This window comes from Trichosurus vulpecula, chromosome 3 (genome assembly GCF_011100635.1).
Source record: "Trichosurus vulpecula isolate mTriVul1 chromosome 3, mTriVul1.pri, whole genome shotgun sequence".
Classification (NCBI taxonomy): Eukaryota; Metazoa; Chordata; class Mammalia; order Diprotodontia; family Phalangeridae; genus Trichosurus; species Trichosurus vulpecula.
In genome coordinates, this window is record NC_050575.1 from 364,110,143 (window position 1) to 364,127,942 (window position 17,800).

The 17,800-nt window shown below is 39.4% G+C and overlaps 2 protein-coding genes across 5 annotated transcripts in view; one reads left to right on the forward strand and one right to left on the reverse strand.

Annotated features, from left to right (window-relative positions):
* Positions 1-15,979, reverse strand: part of LOC118841653 (zinc finger protein 287-like) — a 30,491-nt gene extending 14,512 nt beyond the window's left edge. Inside the window, exons 1-5 of one of the 2 annotated variants that reach the window (XM_036749230.1) lie at positions 15,915-15,979; positions 3,903-4,022; positions 3,039-3,124; positions 1,411-1,916; positions 94-170 (exon numbers count right to left, since the gene is read on the reverse strand). In XM_036749230.1, coding sequence (XP_036605125.1) covers positions 94-170; positions 1,411-1,804 — 471 coding nt within the window. In that variant the 5' untranslated portion in view covers positions 1,805-1,916; positions 3,039-3,124; positions 3,903-4,022; positions 15,915-15,979. Of the gene's footprint in view, positions 1-93; positions 171-1,410; positions 1,917-3,038; positions 3,146-3,902; positions 4,023-15,914 lie in introns of both variants that reach the window. The other variant, XM_036749231.1, reaches the window with a different exon arrangement.
* Positions 15,402-17,800, forward strand: part of LOC118841668 (zinc finger protein 74-like) — a 52,717-nt gene continuing 50,318 nt past the window's right edge. For all 3 annotated transcript variants that reach the window (XM_036749247.1, XM_036749249.1, XM_036749245.1), the window contains exon 1: positions 15,402-15,489. The gene's annotated coding sequence lies outside the window, so the exon portion shown is untranslated. The remainder of the gene's footprint in view (positions 15,490-17,800) is intronic.

The window sequence follows — 17,800 nt, forward strand, 5'->3', positions numbered from 1 at the left end:
AATTTCCTTGGTTCTGGAACAATGGAAGGAAAAAATATCTACTCAAGCTCTGAGAACCAAGAGTTCAAAGAAAAAGGGGAAACCCCAACTCACCTGGGAATTGACTGTCATGAATTCAGGGCCTATTCTTTCCTCTTCTTGGGGAAGGACAGAGTCCTGAGAAGGCAGAACTAGGAAAGGAAAATGAAGATATGAGGGACACTAGTCCTGTGTGTCAAATCCCACACTAGAAATTTCCACATACCATTAGCCCTTCTTATAGAACAAAAAGGTAACAAAAGCCCAGAAATAGCCCTGATTTTGTGAAAATCAGAACAAAGGACCCTGGAAATCCATAATTATAGCTCCAAATTCATCTTCGGAGTCACAGAGGAGTCCAAAGGATACAGCTCTGGTTTATGCATCAAGAAGCACTAACTGATTGCGCAGCTCTATCTTCAAGTTGCTATGTGATGTGAAGAATGTAACTCAAACTCTCTCTGCCACAGTAGTTTCCTTAACTACTGAAGGAATATTTTCCAAGCCTCTATCCTACTTTACAGAATGTAAGAGATCAGTTTATCAACTTCTTTGCAGAAAGCAGCTCCAAAGAAACAAAACATTGGCTTTAATATCAGTTAAGGTGAATTAGTGTAATTTACTCAAGCCACGTCATACTGTGGATTTATAAAATATCTAAAGTCTTTGCCAGAGACCAATTTGCTCTCTACAATTTCAGTACGATAAATCAGAGGAAGGGGCAAGGCAGATACCAAGCACTGGGAGAAAAAAATGGAGCAGGGATGAAAGGAGAAGGGTAGAGGAAGAAGGAGTAGAATAAAGAGTTCAAAGAGTTTTTATGCTTTAAGAAATAAAGGTTGTAAAAGCTTTTTGAACTGACATTAGTGTGCCACACAACAGATTGGCAGTTGAATAACACTAATCCAGAAAAGACGAAGATGGAAGTCAGAAGATCTGTGTTGTCTTCTTAATGTGGATACAAGTAAGACATACAAAGACTTATACAAGTCAAATGATCATTCTGTTTTTTTTTTTTTTATTTATAAGCTGAATGGCATTAGCCTTTGCAGGGAAAAACCCCTCTGTGGAAGTTTTTCATGATGTGTATCACTGTCTCACATTACTAAAACCGAAACAGGATTATCAAGTGGAGAATGTTCTCTCCTCTGTGGTTTCACACGTTGTTACTCATGGAGGACCAAGAAGATATCCGGATTTCATTTGAAGGCTCAAATATTCTTATTGATATTTGCAGGTAGAATCTCTTGTGCCCCTTTATCTACCCTCTAGATATTTTCCTTTCCACTATTCTCTTTCCAAGCACCTGCCACCCTAACCCCTCCACTTTCAGGTGCATATTTCCCTTTCTTAAATCCTCAGGTCTTCTCCCTGTCTTTTTGTAAGTCTTACCTTCCTCCTTAAGAATTTGGGTCAAATCCTCTATCAGGTTCACCACCTCTTCCCCATTCTCTGGATGATGGGACTTTACCCAAGTTCTGATTTCTCCAGGCAAGATTGCCCAAAACTGTTCTAATACCAGCATCTCCAGGATCTGCTCCTTGGTGTGAATATCTGGCCTCAGCCACTGATGGCAGAGCTCTCGAAGTTGGCCTAGGGCTTTATGGGGTCCATCTGCTTCTGCATATTGAAAGTGCCTGAAGTTACGACGAGAGACTGCAGCATCAAATGTGTTTCTTTTTAGAAGGGTTTCATGTTCCTCAGAAAAAGTCATTCTCAAAACCTCATCTTGTTCTTGTAAATGTGGACCATGAGTATTCCTAGAGGTGGCCATCTCCTTGTTCATGGACAGTTTCTCCTCATCTGGGATCTTTATTCTAGGGTTCAAATCTGCCTTCTTTGGAAGGAACCAAATCCATTCAAATTCAGGCAGAGAACCTACAGTCTACTAATTAGTGCTGTGGGCAAAGAGAGATTAGAATTAACAGGAAGATTCCAGAGGCTTCAGTCATACAAACAGTACTTTAAGGTCTTACAGACTGTAAAGAGATTGTAAAGATAAAGAAGTGCAATTCAGAAAGTAGTATGGAAGGGTGCTCTGAAGTTAATATAAACGATGCTTTCAGATTTGGCTCAATCCTCATATGTAAACAATAGATAAAAGGGCTGCAGAAGCAAATACCTATCACATTCTCTTTAGAGTTGGAAAAATAAAGCAGTTTTGCCTACAAATAAAAGCCAGAAAAGGCACAGAGGTGGGGGAAGGTGGGGTGTGAAGTCACAGGGACTTGGATCAAACCATTGACTAAAAACTATAATGAACTGCTTGTGAACCGCCTTATGAACTCTAAAGCTCTCTAAAAATGTAGGGTGATAAGAAACAACCAATGGCAAACCATGAGATTAATACACACTTGAGCAAAAGCCTTTAGAAGTCAAGGATAAAGGTGACCCACAGACTCTGTCCCAGGGTCCTGAAGAAGTTGACTCTCTTTTCCCCTTATCTGAAGGATGAAAGTCGGTGAGAGATGTAGTTATCAGTGATCATCCAACCAGACCATGAGTTGGCTGTTTCTGGATCTGCTGTCACTGGAATCTTTACTGAATTTCCAATTCAGGAGATAAAAGTTTGCAATGTGGAAATTTGTTTTGCTATACTATGCAGATTTGTGACAAGATACTTCCCCCCTCCAATAGTGGAAAGGAGAGGGAAGTTAGCAATAAAATTGTCCATAAAAGAAAGAACGAAAAGAGCATCACTGAAGCATTTTTAATGCACAAAAGAGAACAGAAGGCCAGAAGGAAACACATAAGCACGATAACTTTTAAAGTTACATGTTGAATTTATTATATACATAAAAAGTAAAGAAAAAAAGTTGCAAGTAAGAAATTTACAGTTTTCATGAACAATCATCCTTTTACTGTTTTATTTGGTATATGCAAATACCCATTTTATTTGGTGTTTGTTAAGTTTGTAATTAAAATAAAATAAAAGAGATATAAGGCTTCTTCTCCTCCCCTCCTGACACTCCCTTTAGAGTCCCAGCTTTATTCCCTTTTTTTCCCCTAATCTTACTCACCCCAAGCTGGACAGAAACCAATGAAAAGACACTAGAGCCAACAAACTCTGATTCCTTTGCTCCTCCAGAAATCCAGTAGGTAGTGCCTGTGGCAAAGCAAGATGAAGCTGAAGAGAGAGAAATGTAAATGAATACTGTCCCACTCTCCTGGGACATTTCCAGTACAATCTTAATTCCAAAAAAAAAAGAGAAAATAGAGATTCCAGGAGCAGAGGTTGTAGCCACATCAACTCCACCCTCCAATGTTCTCAATTGAATAGAGTGGCTTCAGAGTTTTTGCTCTCCACTAGTAAAACTCCACTGATGACTCTGTGGAGTAATTCCCCTCCAGCTAGCCATTAGGGTCTAGCATGGTCTTAGAAGCTGAGCCCTAGAGGTTACAGGTAATAAGTATGACAAATTATGGGATAGTCTTAGTCCAGGCAAGTCCTTAGTGGACACTCAGATTTCCATCTCCCTACATTGTGAACCTAATGCACCTGTGTTCTCATTTCTACTGGACCATAGGAACCCTAGGCTCACAGACACAAGTCAGAAAGCCACTGCAACAGTCCAGGTGTGAGGTAAAGAGGACCTACATTAGGGTAGCAGCTATGTAAGTCAAAGTGTGTGTGTGTGTGTGTGTGTGTGTGCCAGAGATGTTGCAAAAGTAGAAACACCAAGATTTGGCAATGGATAGGGCACATGGAGTGAGTATAAGTGAAGTTGAGGGGATGATACACACTGATTTTGAAATCTGATAACCTGCTTATGAGAAAATTGTAGGAATCTAATATTTGTACTGGGGAAAACAAATGATCCCAGGAATCAGGAAATGAATACACCCAAAGGTCAGATTCTGAAACATATGAAAACCATCCTTACCTAATGAGACCAGGTTCCTATAGATCCTCAGCATTATTTCCTTGTGTAGTCCTTTTGAGAAGACTCCAGTTGCTCCTGCTCCTGATAAAGTCCAGTCAAATCTTTGAATGTGACTGATTCCTAAGGGGGAAAAATATTTTTGCTCACTTAGGGATCATATCTGCTAAGTAGCAGTGGGACTAGGAAGGAAAAGGAAGATTCCAGAGTTATTTCAAAGATAGAATGCCCGGGTCTAAATGATTGATTGGATATATTGATTGAGAGAGACAGAGGCGATCCTGAGGTTTCCAGAGACAATTGACATAAATAGGAATCAGAAGGAAGGGCTGGTTTCTTGGTGGTGGGGGAGGGAGTTGATTTCTGTTTTGTATATATTATACTGTATTGAAATTTTACTTCCTTTAACTTCCACCCAATGGTGGAATATAGTCAGATTACTCTATCTTCCACATGACAACCCTCCAAACATTTGAACATAGAAACCAATATGTCCCCTGTGACTTTTCTCTCTATATCTAGCCCATAATATTCTGCACAATGTAGGAAATAGGCAATGTTATTATGCAGACCATGAGCCTAAAGTTTTGGAAGACAGTTTACCTCTAAAATATATATTGAAAGGAGTTCAAATCTCTCCTTTCTTAGGACACAGTTATATTCAAGTCAAATAACATTGAGAACTTACTATGTACAAGCCACTGCCCTAGACCCCGGGGATAAAAAAGATGCAAAGAACAAGGACAGAGACCCTGTCATGAAGTCACTTACAAACTAAAAGATGAGATAATACATAGACAAAATAAAACCAAAACAACAACAACAACCTGAGATCCAAATAAAAAAAAAAGAGGAAGTCCACAGGAAAAAAAAAGGTAGTCATAGAAGTAAGGTGGAGAACCAGTAGATTGTAGTGTTCTAGATACAAGGGTAGACGAGACTATCCAGAACAGGGACTCTTAACCTAGGTTCTATGAACTTTTAAAAATATATATTTCAATATAATTGACTTCTTTTGAAGCCCCTTGCTATTCATTTAAAAACATTTTTCTTTAAAAACATTATTCAGATGGCCCAAGGGGTCCATGACACACATACACACACACACACACACACACACACACACACACACACATACATACAAAAAAAGGCTAAGAACTCCAGATTTAGAAGGAGAGGATTGTTCACAAACACAGAAAACAGAAAGCTGGACAGCTGGGCTCACTGAAAAAGGAGGTTATTAGTGACTTTAAAAAGAACAGTTTCAAATAGGAAAATGATAAATGTTGGAGATGTGGGAAAATTGTAACACTAATTCATTGTTGGTAGAACTGTGAGCTGATCCAACCATTCTGGAGTAATTTGGAACTATGCCCAAAGGACTATAAAAATATGCATACCCTTTGTCCCAGCAATACTGCTTCTAGGGTTGCATCCCAAGGAGATCATAAAAATGGGGAAAGGATCCACATGTACAAAAGTATTTATAGCAGCTCTTTTTGTGGTGGCCAAGAACTGGAAATTGAGGGGATGCCCATCAATTGGGGAATGGCTGAACAAGTTGTGGTAGATGAATGTAATAGAATATAATTGTGCTCCAAGAAATGATGGACAGGAGGATTTCAGAAAAACCTGGAAAGACTTATATGAACTGATGTTGAGTGAAGTGAGCAGAACCAGGAAAACATTGTACACAGTAACATCCACAATGTACAATGACTGATTTTAATAGACTTAGCCCTTCTCAGCAATGCAAGGACCTAAAGCAATTCCAAAAGACTTATGATGGATAATGCCATCCACATCCAGGGAAAGAACTGTGGAGTCTGAATGCAGAGTGAAGCAGACTATTTTCTTTTTTGTTGTTGTTGTTTGTTTTGTTTTTTCTTTCTTGCGGTTTCTCCCATATATCATACTTCTTCTATACAACATGACTAATGTGAAAATATGTTTAATAGGAATATATATGTAGAGCCTATATCAGATTGCAGGCCATCTTGGGGAGGAGAGGGGAGAAAATTTGAAATTTATGGAAGTCAACATTGAAAACTAAAAATAAATAAAATAACTTTAAAAAGTAGTAATTTTAAAAAAGAACAATTTCAGTAGAGCGAAGAGGGCAGAAATCAGATTACAAGTAAATGAGGAGTAAGAGGGTGGCTAGTAAGCAGAGGCATCAATTGTAGATTACTCTTTCTGGAAGTTTAGTAGTTAAGGGCAGGTGAAAGGCAAGTTTTTGTTTTTCAAGAATAAGAGAACTGAAGATGTTTGTAGGAAGGAAAGGTTCCAGTAGAGGAGAGTGGGGAGAAAGGGGGCATATTGGATATACAAGCAAAGAATATGATGAAGCAAAGTCAAGGAGGAGATAGGAGAAGATGGGATCAAGGGCTACATGGAAGAGCTAACTTTGAGAAAGATAAGGAGAATAAAAAAACAAAGGGAAAGAATGAAACATGGATTAGTTTGTTTGTTTCCACACAAGAAGGGTGGAAGGAAATTGAAAGATGTCAACCGAGTTGTATTTAGTCTTCTCAGTAATGCAGGGAGAGAGTCTATCTGCTGAGGATGAAGAGAAATATGATAGAATTATATTGAAAATCTGAGGAGAGAGAATATATTGAGCAACTAATATGGGGGATATAATAATAAGTCATTAAGAGCAAAATAAAAGAATTGTGCTGTAGCGAAAGATCAGTAGGAGGGTAAATAGTATTAATGAATAGTGGACTCAGTATGGCTTTATAGGTATCTCTAGCAGTGTTTGGCAATTTGGTAATAAGGGTAATACAGCTGATGGGAATTTCACAGGGTTGGGGTTCTGAAGGAAAGAAATAATGGATATTCAAGGCAATAAGGTATTATAGGGTTGAAGAGTTCATATTGAATCAAGTATGGTTGAGAGTGAAATGAGGCCATGATAAATGGCAGACTGGTAGAAAAGACATGGATAAAGGAATTGACTATTACGATAAATGTAAAGAACAGGTTTGGGAAGAGTGAAGTAAAATGGCATAAGTGGAAAGACAGAAGACTAAGGAAGGACATAAATATACAAGATATTACTTCCTTAAAAAAAAAAGCTTATATTCTAATGCAGGGGTTAACCAATTTTTTTTTCCTATAAAGAGCCAGATGGTAAATATTCTAAGCTTTGAGAGCCATGAGGCTAACTCAAGGATGCTATGTAGGTACTTAATATAACAAGAGAGAAAAAAAATTTCTATCATATTTTTATTGATGAAATTCAAAGTATAACAACAATAACTGAATTCTTTGTTTTTGCAATATGGTCCACTAGTAAGAAGAATGGAATTATTTTTGGAGGAAATAATAGTTCACTTAATTGGGGTTCAAAGTTAGTGTTTTTTGTCATTAAAACCATTTGCAAATGTTCATCTCTTAATGTTGATTTGTAATGAGATTTTACATATTTCATCTTTGAAAATGTCTTTTCAGACTAACAAGTATCGCCAAATACTGGTATCAGTCCATGAACATATAATTTTAGTTGATAATATATATATATATGCATATATATATATTGCTTGGAAGGCATTTATAGGATTAGATTAGATTCTTCTCTTGATATTTGCCTTTTGTTTGCAGATTGATTAATTAATATTGCAGATTAATCACTTCCAATTGAAGATCCAATTGAAGGTCATCAATTGTACATTTAGACATATTTTGAAATATAGAACACTTTTGTATTTGCATCAGGGCCCAAAAAACACTGTTGGAACTGTAATCTGAGCTGGGAAAACATATCTGCTACAAATTTGTTTGGGAATGGAGATTTTGCTTCTTGTTTTAACTTCTGACAGCAGAGGAAGTATATAAAGCAGCTTGACATTATTTATGACTATGTTGTTTAACATTAGCCGTCATTGAATTGGCTTTTGTTGTTGTTTAGTCATTTGAGTTATGTCTGACTCTTTGTGACTCCACAGCTATTAATTATCTGAGGCTATATTTTGAATTCAGGTCTTCCTGACTCCAGACCTAGTACTCAATCCACTTTGCTACCTAGCTGCTTGAATTGGCTTTACCACAGTATAAATTTCCATAAAAACCCCATTTTGCCTTATAATTTTAGGTTGAATTAATTAAGAAATATTATCAAGTCTGCAGCAAAAGCCAATTTCTAAAGCCATTAAGTGTTCCATAATAGTGGTTGAGGGTGGTTATTCATGGTCAGAAAAAAAAAAATTTAATTATTGACCCTGAGCTCAAAAAATCATAATAAATTTTTTCTTCTTCTTCTTCTTCTTCTTCTTCTTCTTCTTCTTCTTCTTCTTCTTCTTCTTCTTCTTCTTCTTCTTCTTCTTCTTCTTCTTCTTCTTCTTCTTCTTCTTCTTCTTCTTCTTCTCCTTTTCCTCCTCTTCCTCCTCCTCCTTCCTTCCTTCCTTCCTTCCTTCCTTCCTTCCTTCCTTCCTTCCTTCCTACCTACCTACCTACCTTCTTTTGACATGCTGAGCATTACTGGTAATAAAATGTCACAGTGGGACAACAGGTTGAGCACTCAAAACTGTTGAATTGTGACTCTCACTGCAATTTGCTGAATTTGCTGAACAGAAGTCAAAGTGATGAGACCATCATATCTGATTTCTGCTGCAACTACTCAGCTCTGCCATTGCAGCACAAAAGCTGCCATAGACAATACACAAATGAAGGAGTATGGCTATATTTCAATACAACTTAAGCCATTTTTAGCTTGTGGGCTGTACAAAAACAGGTGGTGGACTGGATTTGGCCCATGGCTCATAATTTGCCTACTTGTATTCTAATGGGGCAGGCACCTGTTGTCCTCCAGTACATAAAGAGGAGCCGGAAAAAAAGGTGTCATGGTGTGAAAACATTAAGAAGCAAATTAATTATATTATTCATTTCTTATATTCTATTTCTGCAGTTTGTTCAGCCATGCCCCAATTAATGGGTAACCACTTCATTTTCATTTTTTTCTTTGACACTAACAATGCTGATACAAATATTTGGCTATATGTGTTTTTTTTAAGTCTCTTTGGCGTATTTGTCTAGTAATGAAGTCAATAGGTCAAAAGGTATGAACAGTTTAGTAAATTTTCTTGCATAATTCCAAGCTATTTTCCATAACAGTCAAAACTATTCACAATTCTAAGAAAAGCTCATTAATATGCCTGTCTTCCCATAGACCCTCCAATGTTGCTTTAATTGCCCACTGTATATTTTTCTCATTTTTATTCCTTTTAGTCTTGTATTAATTTTAATCTTTTCTCTAACAAGTCACTGGTCTGACTGTTCAAATAAAATCAGTTTGACTTTTCAGTGATGTTATTCAGCGCTTGCCATGTCCAGCATCTTTTAGTCCTTTTCTCAAAGGAAATATCCATGAGGTATTGGTGTAGGGCTTCTCTCATTCTTAATTCTTGAGGTATATTTTCTAACATTTTTTACTATCCTCACCTTTGCCTCAAAATCACTAAGTATCAAAGTATATATTAGTTTAATTTGGAGGCCCTTATCAAGTTCTTCATATAATTTCTTCATCCTTCATATAATTCTTCATCCTCTTATTATTTTCATGATGGTCTTTTTGTAAATACTCATCAAGAAGAGAACAATTTGAGAAGAGCAAATGTTCTATGAAATGTTTCTTGTTGCCTTTAGGTACTATATAAAACTAACTCTGCCAACACCTTTATTTGCTTGTCTAAGGGGAATCTGTGAACAACGATTCTTCCATTTATCTTGCAATTCCCTTGTTTTATTTTTTTTTAGATAGTGAGACTATAAAGATTTCTAGAATTCAGTTCCTTCACTAGCATATCTATTTATTGGTCACTGAACAAGGACTGTTTATTTAGAATTCCAACAGCCCTAGTGTGGTGGATGCTTTAGTATGTGAAGCTGTTGGCATCATTGATTTTTTTTTTCCTAGAGATATAGGATCTCTAAAAGATAGTCTAAAAACTGTGATTCTTAGCACCCTCTTCCCTATTCTACCACTCTGCCCAACTGGAAGGATGTTACATATTACAAATATCCATATCATATTTTTCATGTGATCAACTGCCATGGCCAAAGAAATTATCACTAAGTGTACAGAATACTGGGGTTAAGCCTGTCTGTACTTAGCTAAGCTGCTCCTAAGAAAGATGATATCTCTTCCCACCCCCATCTGTATTCAAAGCCTTTCTATCATGGTAAAATATGCCAAAGCTGATATTCCACTGGCACAGTCTTTGAGAATCCAAGATTATCTCCATGGTAAAATGAGACATCAGAGTAGGCTAAATCCATCCCATTAGCGAATACTCTTTTTATTCAATCATTATACTGGTTCCAAATCCATTTAATTACACTATCACATATGCCACATCTCTCCACTTTTCCATAAGGATTGTATGAGACTTAAATTCTTTCTTGAAATCTAGATATACTTCATCTACCCTCTCCCACCAATGTCTACTTATCTTGCGAAAAAAAATAATGTTAGTCTGGCATGACTTGTTCTTGAAGGAGCTATGTTATCATCATTCCTTCTAGGTACTGTAGTGGTACTCCTGGCTCCAAAATAATTCCTTGATTTGGGTAGTTCAGGAACACCAACATGGGAATGGGGGTAGAAGCTCAACCAGGAATATCCAAAAGCTTTTACAGTTCTAATGTCAAAGGCCAGGAGGCACCATAGTCCATAGGATATTTTAAGATAGAAGGTTGTAGGTGATTTCAGAAAAGAAAGGGGATGCAGTCAGAAGGAAGGATAATATCTGGAATAGACAGTAATGTCTAGAGCAGAGACAATGTAGTGCTAGAAAGACTAGGCCTGAAAAGTTTAAGATGATCACATCACCATACTAACAGACTTTTAATCCTTTGTCTTCTTGTTGGCAGCTTTCATGGCTAAATTTTGTGGCTGACTCTCATAGGAAGCTACTCATTTGTCATGCACCTGTCACCTGGGGTGCATGGGATGTCCAGGAGGACTAGCACCTCTGGTGTGATGGCTTGCCACAACCTTTTCAGGGCTGCTCATCCACCTTTGATATCCACCTGATTCACTCAACTCTCACCTGTGGCTCCAAGAAACTGTAGCATGCACAGTAGACACACCCTGGGTGGAGGGAAACTGACAGACCAAACCTGTTGGTGAGTTAGGAGGCTGTCTACTCTAAGCATGTGAAGATTTTCTGTAGTGGAATGGGCAGATGAGAACAATTTGTTCCAATGGCCATGAAGGCAGCTGAAGCAGGCACTGCAGAAGTTGAGAGCTTGGTCAGGCATCAAAGATGCCAAGGTTATCCACAGCATCCCAGGACATTGCCAGTAGTCTTGACTTTTGTCCTGGACTATGATGACTCAGGACAAGAGAGTAAGGCTGAGGACTTCGTCCAAGTCTGCCTCACTTAAATCCAATTTACATGGAATCAAGGCATCACCTGTGATGTCACTGGACCTCTTGGAAAATGAAGAATAAACAACAACTACCTGTCAAAGAATTAAGGAGCTTGTGGGGGAAGTATAATTTATCTATGGTATAGTTAAATTAAATTACCTATGGTACATTTAGAATGCAGCTGGGTGACACAGTGGATAGAGTGTTGGGCTGGAATCAGGAAGACTCATCTTCACGAGTTCAATCTGACCTCAGACACTTACTAGCTGTGCGACTCTGGACAGGTCACTTAACCTTGTTTGCCTTACCTACTCATCTGTAAAATGATCTGAACAGGGAATTGGCAAAGCATTCCATTATCGTTGCCAAGAAAACCCCAAATGGAGTCATTAAGAGTTAGACATGACTGAACAACAACAATAATATTTAGAAGCTTTTTATCTGATTGTGATGAAATTGTGGGCTCAGCTGCATTCCACTATCAAATAGCACATTCTTGTTCTTCAGAGCTGCTCTAGCTCTGTGAGGATTGAGCAAAGTTTAAGCACCAGCAAAAGTCCATGTAATAACATATAATTATCTACCTTTTCTCTTTTATTTCAGAACTCTAGGTATTTCTTTATATTTCCTTGGCCAGCTTCTTCACTACCTATGTTTAAATCTGTTGATTCTATCTTTGTACCATCTTGCCTATTTGTCCCCACCTCTTCATCCTTACTGTTACTACCCTGGTACAGGTTTTCATTACAACCTGGCTAGACAATTGTAAAAGCTTCTTAAGTGACCTTTCTGCCTCCATTCTTTTCCCAATTGCCAGAGTCATCTTCCTTATGCATATATCTGGTTAGGTCCCTTCTGTTCCCTACTTATTACCAAATCACATAATCTAGTGTGATCTTACCTTTCTGACCTTATCTACTTCTTTTCCTGCTTACATTAAGCTCCAGGAAAACTGGACTACTGCCAACCCCTATACACATCCTGTATTCTTACCTTTGGATCTTTGCTCAAACCATTTCCTATGCCTGCAATGCTCACTGAATTCTTATCTAACCTGCAAAGTTCAGCTAAGTGGCCACCTGCTTCAGGAAGCCTTCCATAATCCCTCCAGTTGAAAACCCATTTATACACATCTTACACCTTATTTAATCTTTTAAAAAAGCATGTATCACATTTTATAGTGATTTGTGTCTCACCCCATTCCTAAACTATAAACTCAATGAAAGCATGGACTATGTCTAATCTAAACATTTTATCTGTCCCACTGCCTAGCCTATAGAAGGCACTTAATAAATATTTGTTCAACTAGGGGCAGAACAAAGTTCTGTTAGCTCAGAAAGGAAAACTTCTGCCCTTAAGTCATGCAATCTGAGACTGTTGCTGCTGTGAGATTTTATGATCTAATCTTAAGGGACTGAATTTAACCTCCTCATTTTACAGATGAGGAAACTAAGGCCCAGAGATGTTAAGTCACTTGCTCAAGGTCATTCCCTTAGGAAGGTTGTGATGTCTAGGAACCTATGTATTTGGACCTTAGGGGACATTTAGTCTAATCATCTCCATGAGAAGTGATAGAATTGAAATTCAAATTGAGATCTCTAATCTAGCACTCTTTATACAACTCTGGGGATTCTACTTTTTCAGCCTTATCTTGCCTCTCTAAATGAAAGGCAATAAAATAATAATGATAATAATAACAATTAGCATTTATATAGTGCTATTACAAGCCAGGTGCTAGGCTAAGCACTTTACAAATATCATCTCTTCTGATTCTCCACTTGATATCTCCACTTACACCTGAGGAAACCAAGGCAAACAGAGGTTAAGTAACTTGCCCAAGGACACACAATTAGGAAGTGTCTGAGACTAGGTTTGAACTCAGGTGAAGTTTTGGCCCTCACTAGAATATAACTGTGTGTCTGGGGAATAAAAAGAAGTTATGTTGATTTATGCCATTTACTCCTTATGATTTTATCTCAATAGCACAGTCTGTATCCAGTGGGATACATAAAAATGAATAGATTAGCCTGCTTGTTGAAAGCATAGGAACAGCTCAGAAAATGATAGTAACATTCAGTAAACTGATTTTAACACGCCAGGTTTTTTTTTTTAACACTATTCTATGTTGATAAATCAAAGTAAAGTAAAATGGCATAAGTGGAAAGATAGAAGACTAAGAAGAGACATAAAGATACAAGATATTACTTCCTTCAAAAAAGCTTATTTTCTAATGCAGGGGTTAGCCAATTTTTTTTTTTTCTATAAAGAGCCAGATGGTAAATATTCTAAGCTTTGAGGGCCATGAGGCTAACTCAAAGATGCTATGTAGGTACTTAATATAACAAGAGAGAAAACAAATTTCTATAACATTTTTATTGATGAAATTCAAACTATGACAACAATAACTGAATACTTTTTTTTTTTTGCAATATGGTCTACTAGTAAGAAGAATGGAATTATTTTTGGAGGAAATAATAGCTCACTTAATTGGGGTTCAAAGTTAGTGTTCCTTGTCATTAAAATCATTTGCAAATGTTCATCTCTTAACATTGACCTGTAATGAGATTTTATATATTTCATCTTTGAAAATGTCTTTTCAGACTAACAAGTATTGCCAAATACTGACATCAGTCCAAAAATCAGCTTTTCCTTGACTAATCTGCCTTTTTCCTGATAAAAGAGAGTTTGAGTTTTAGAAGATTCAGGTCAGGTGTGTCCCCTAAGCAAGATACCTACTTCATAAGACCTCATTACCTCAGTTCTCATCTCAATAGCAAAGAACCCTTCCTCTGATTGATACAAGTCACTTCCTTTCTTAAGGAATGACTCAGTTTCTTCGCTTGTAAAATTAAGTTGTTGGACTAAACAGTCTGTGCCATTCTATGACTACTCAGGCACACAAGTGTGTATGGAGCTCTTATCAGATACATACTTCTTATTTTAACACTACCTACCATATACTCAGAACCAGGAAATATAGACAAACCTTCCTTCTTCCCCTAGCACCCTCCACTGACATCAAGGGTACTCAGTCACTGGAGTGTGGTTAGTTAGTCATATACATAGTCAAACACAGTCAAAGAGAAGGGTCCTGCAATGGGAACAAATAGGTGATAATACTCAGAGGGTTAGATCCACACTAGGGTCATGAACACTGTCATCTAACAAGGTCTCACTCCCAGACAACCATATACCTAAGGTCAAGCACCCAGCTAGTCACCTGACATAGCAGACCATAAGTAATGATAATCACACACATACATGGCCTCATATACAGACCCACTCACAGATAAGTGGTGCATGGGCACACAGAGACAATTACTTACATGCAAGTGACCACAAATAAGCACACAAATGATGCAGAATGGCAACAACACCCACACCCACACAAGGTCATGACCATACATAAACACATATGGTCATACATACAAGTGCTCACATATACATAATGTAATGACCACATAGGTAAAACACACATAAATGGTCACATACACACAAGTCACCAAAAACACACAGCAAACACATAGTCATACCTTCACAAACACAGTCAGGCATACAGAAGACCACATTCATAAACATATATAAAATCACACAAAGTGAAGACACACATATCTAAGATCACATATAGGTGACCCCACATACAAGACTATATGCATTTGAAAGGATGTAGAGCCACACAGAAGTAATCACACAAACATAAAATCATGCACATACATGTGGTTGCCTGAGTACATGATCTTGCATGTATGACTCCCTATGTGTACTCCTACACACACAGCCATTCACATAGCTGACCACACACACAGGTCATACACATATACAAAATGCATGGTTATGCTAAGGCAACCACAAACAGATGACCACATGCAGGTGAATACATAAATGGTCATATAAGAGGGGCGCTTGTGGGAGACCATAAAGAAGGTCACATAACAGAGTCGTGCATGTAGGCAACCACATTTACACACAGAGTCACACTCAGTAATGATTTCACTTATACATACAAGGTCACATAGGCAACCAGATAAAAGGCATGAATACAGGTGACCCTCTCCTCCCAAAATTCACCTCACGTGCTCCCACAGCTCAGTCATCCACACAGAGGCGACCACACAATATGGTGACAAGGCACACCGGACTGTCACACTGTCACATGGAGAATCGCACGGCTGGATCACACAGGAAATCAGGCACAGAGATGGTCACTCACATGGGGTAAGTAAGGCACACTGAGGCAGCAGGGAGTGGTGGGAGCGTGCCGGACCCGGGGGCAGCGGATGGGGTTTCGAGCGGAGTTCTGACGTTTACCACCTGAGGGATGCCCCACGAGTCACTGCCCTGTTCCTCAGTTTCCTCATGTTTAACGCCAGAGGCTTGGACGAGAAGACCTGGAGGGGCCCCTCCGGGTCTCTGACCCCGCAGAGCCGCCCTGTGGGATGGGCCGGCTCAGCCCAAGGCTCGGTCCGGTTCGTCCGGGGCAGCCTAAGGGGCTGGGTCGGAGCACGCGTGGCCGGAGGATCCGGGGAGCCCGGGTGGTATCCGCTGCCACAGCCCCGCACCGCGTTCTCCCTTCTGTCAGCCAGTCCCAGAGCGCCGAGGCACAGACAGAAGCAGGGGAAGGGAGATGGAGCCGGACTCACCTTGAACTTGGAGCTGACCTGACGGACAATGCAGCAAACCCAGAGAAAAGGAAACTGCGCAGAAGCCTGGACAGAGCCCCGCCGCTCAACTACCACTCCCAGAATCCCCCGGGGCGCCCCTCCTCCGCTTCCCGGCATGCTCCGGGCCTGGAGACTGTCATTTGTCTCACTCGCCAGAGCTGGAGTTTCAGTCGTGGGCCACAGGCTGCCCTGTGGTGTGTCGCTATTCTGGCTCTGCACCCGCCTTTAAATTTATCTTGGCGGGGTGGAAGGGTGGGGACGGCGGTGTTGGTGTTCTGGAGTGGGGAGGAGAGGGAACGTGTCCATATGGACGGCTTGGTCTCCCTTGCACACTGTAGAAAGAGGGAGAGGGGGCGGAGGGGGAGGAGGAGGGGAGTGAGAAGGGAAGTGTGTCGGGTGACGAGCTGGAGAGAAGCTGCAGCCTGGGCCGAGGAGGGGCCGTGGCCCCCACCACACCCTGCCATCGCGAAGAGAGGCGGGCCTGGCGAAGTTGTTTGTGGCCTAACTTCCCCAATGTGCCCCTTCCCCTCCCCCAACCCTGTCCTCCAGCCCGTCCGCATCAGTTCTTAATCCAACGCTAATTCACAGTAGTTTAGGGTCATCACTAGGACCTCCATTTCCAGGCCCTAGTTTATCTAGCCTTCTTGGCTTAAAGGCAGGCCCAGTGCAAGCCAGAGTGTCTTCCGGGGCTAAGTCGGTGAAGGAAGAAGTGCTGACAGTGCTACACTCTGGTGATACAGAGAGTAAAGCTATGAGTATGTGGGCCCTCCAGAAGCTGATACTCTAATAAGGGAGACAACACACAGGAGATTTCTGCTGAGAGTCAGGTGAAACTCCTGAGGTCCTTGGGGTAAAGTAGCAAAGCAGATGGCAATTATCTTTAATGTCATTTTCACTGAAGAGAATTACATTATTTTATGATGTTGAAACATTTTATAGTGCTAAGGACTTGGGTGGAGAAAACTTTGTTTTCTAGTTGTGAAGTATTTGTTGCTGCCGATGAGGTAGGGACTGCAACATGTAGAAACAGTTTCCAGGTGATATCTCCAGAAGCAGGAAACTGGTGTAAAAACTGAGAGTCAAGCTTGTAAAAGTGTTAACAATAATAGATCTAGTTGAGGTTCAATGGATGCAAAAATTAATTAATCAATTGGACTTTGGGGGGTTATTGATCTGTTAGATCTTAGTGATGTCAGGGAACATAGGTGATATTGAAGTTCAACCTGCTATTATAGGTTAAGCATTATTTGGACAGCCATGTATTCCAAAGGTATTCTATATGTTCTAATGGTCTGTGTGGGTCAGTGGTGTCAAATTCAATAGAAACAGCCTGTGCTGGCCAGATAGACTTTAGAAAACCACATGTAGACATTATGTTGTATTTTTTAAAATTTGTTAAAAATTTCCCAATTACATTTTCATTTAGTTTTCTTGGGAGTTTTGAGTTTTACATGTCTGCTGCTTTAGGCAATGGTGAGATACCATACTCCTTTAAAATGGTGCTTTAAATGTAGTCTTACGAGCGTCTCCATCTGCTGGGTACGATAAGTTTTTTTTTCTTCTTGTCTTCATCAGTTTCTGGAAAAAGTATGTGTAGAGACAGGCTGTGGGCAGTGGTAGCGTTGCCTGTGAAAAGAGGGCCCCTTCACAATGTATTGTTCTCCATAATGCAGTTTTTCTTCCCATCTAAGTATATAAAAGTAGGATCTGAGGTGAACCACTTTTCTAGGTCATTAAATTTGTTTTCTCTTTTATTAAATCCACTTGTCAAATGAAAGCCTGGGGGTGAAAATGTCAAGGCAGAGAATATAGGGATAAATTGGCATGTCACCATACTTTGCCAAGGAATATCTGTAGATAGCTGG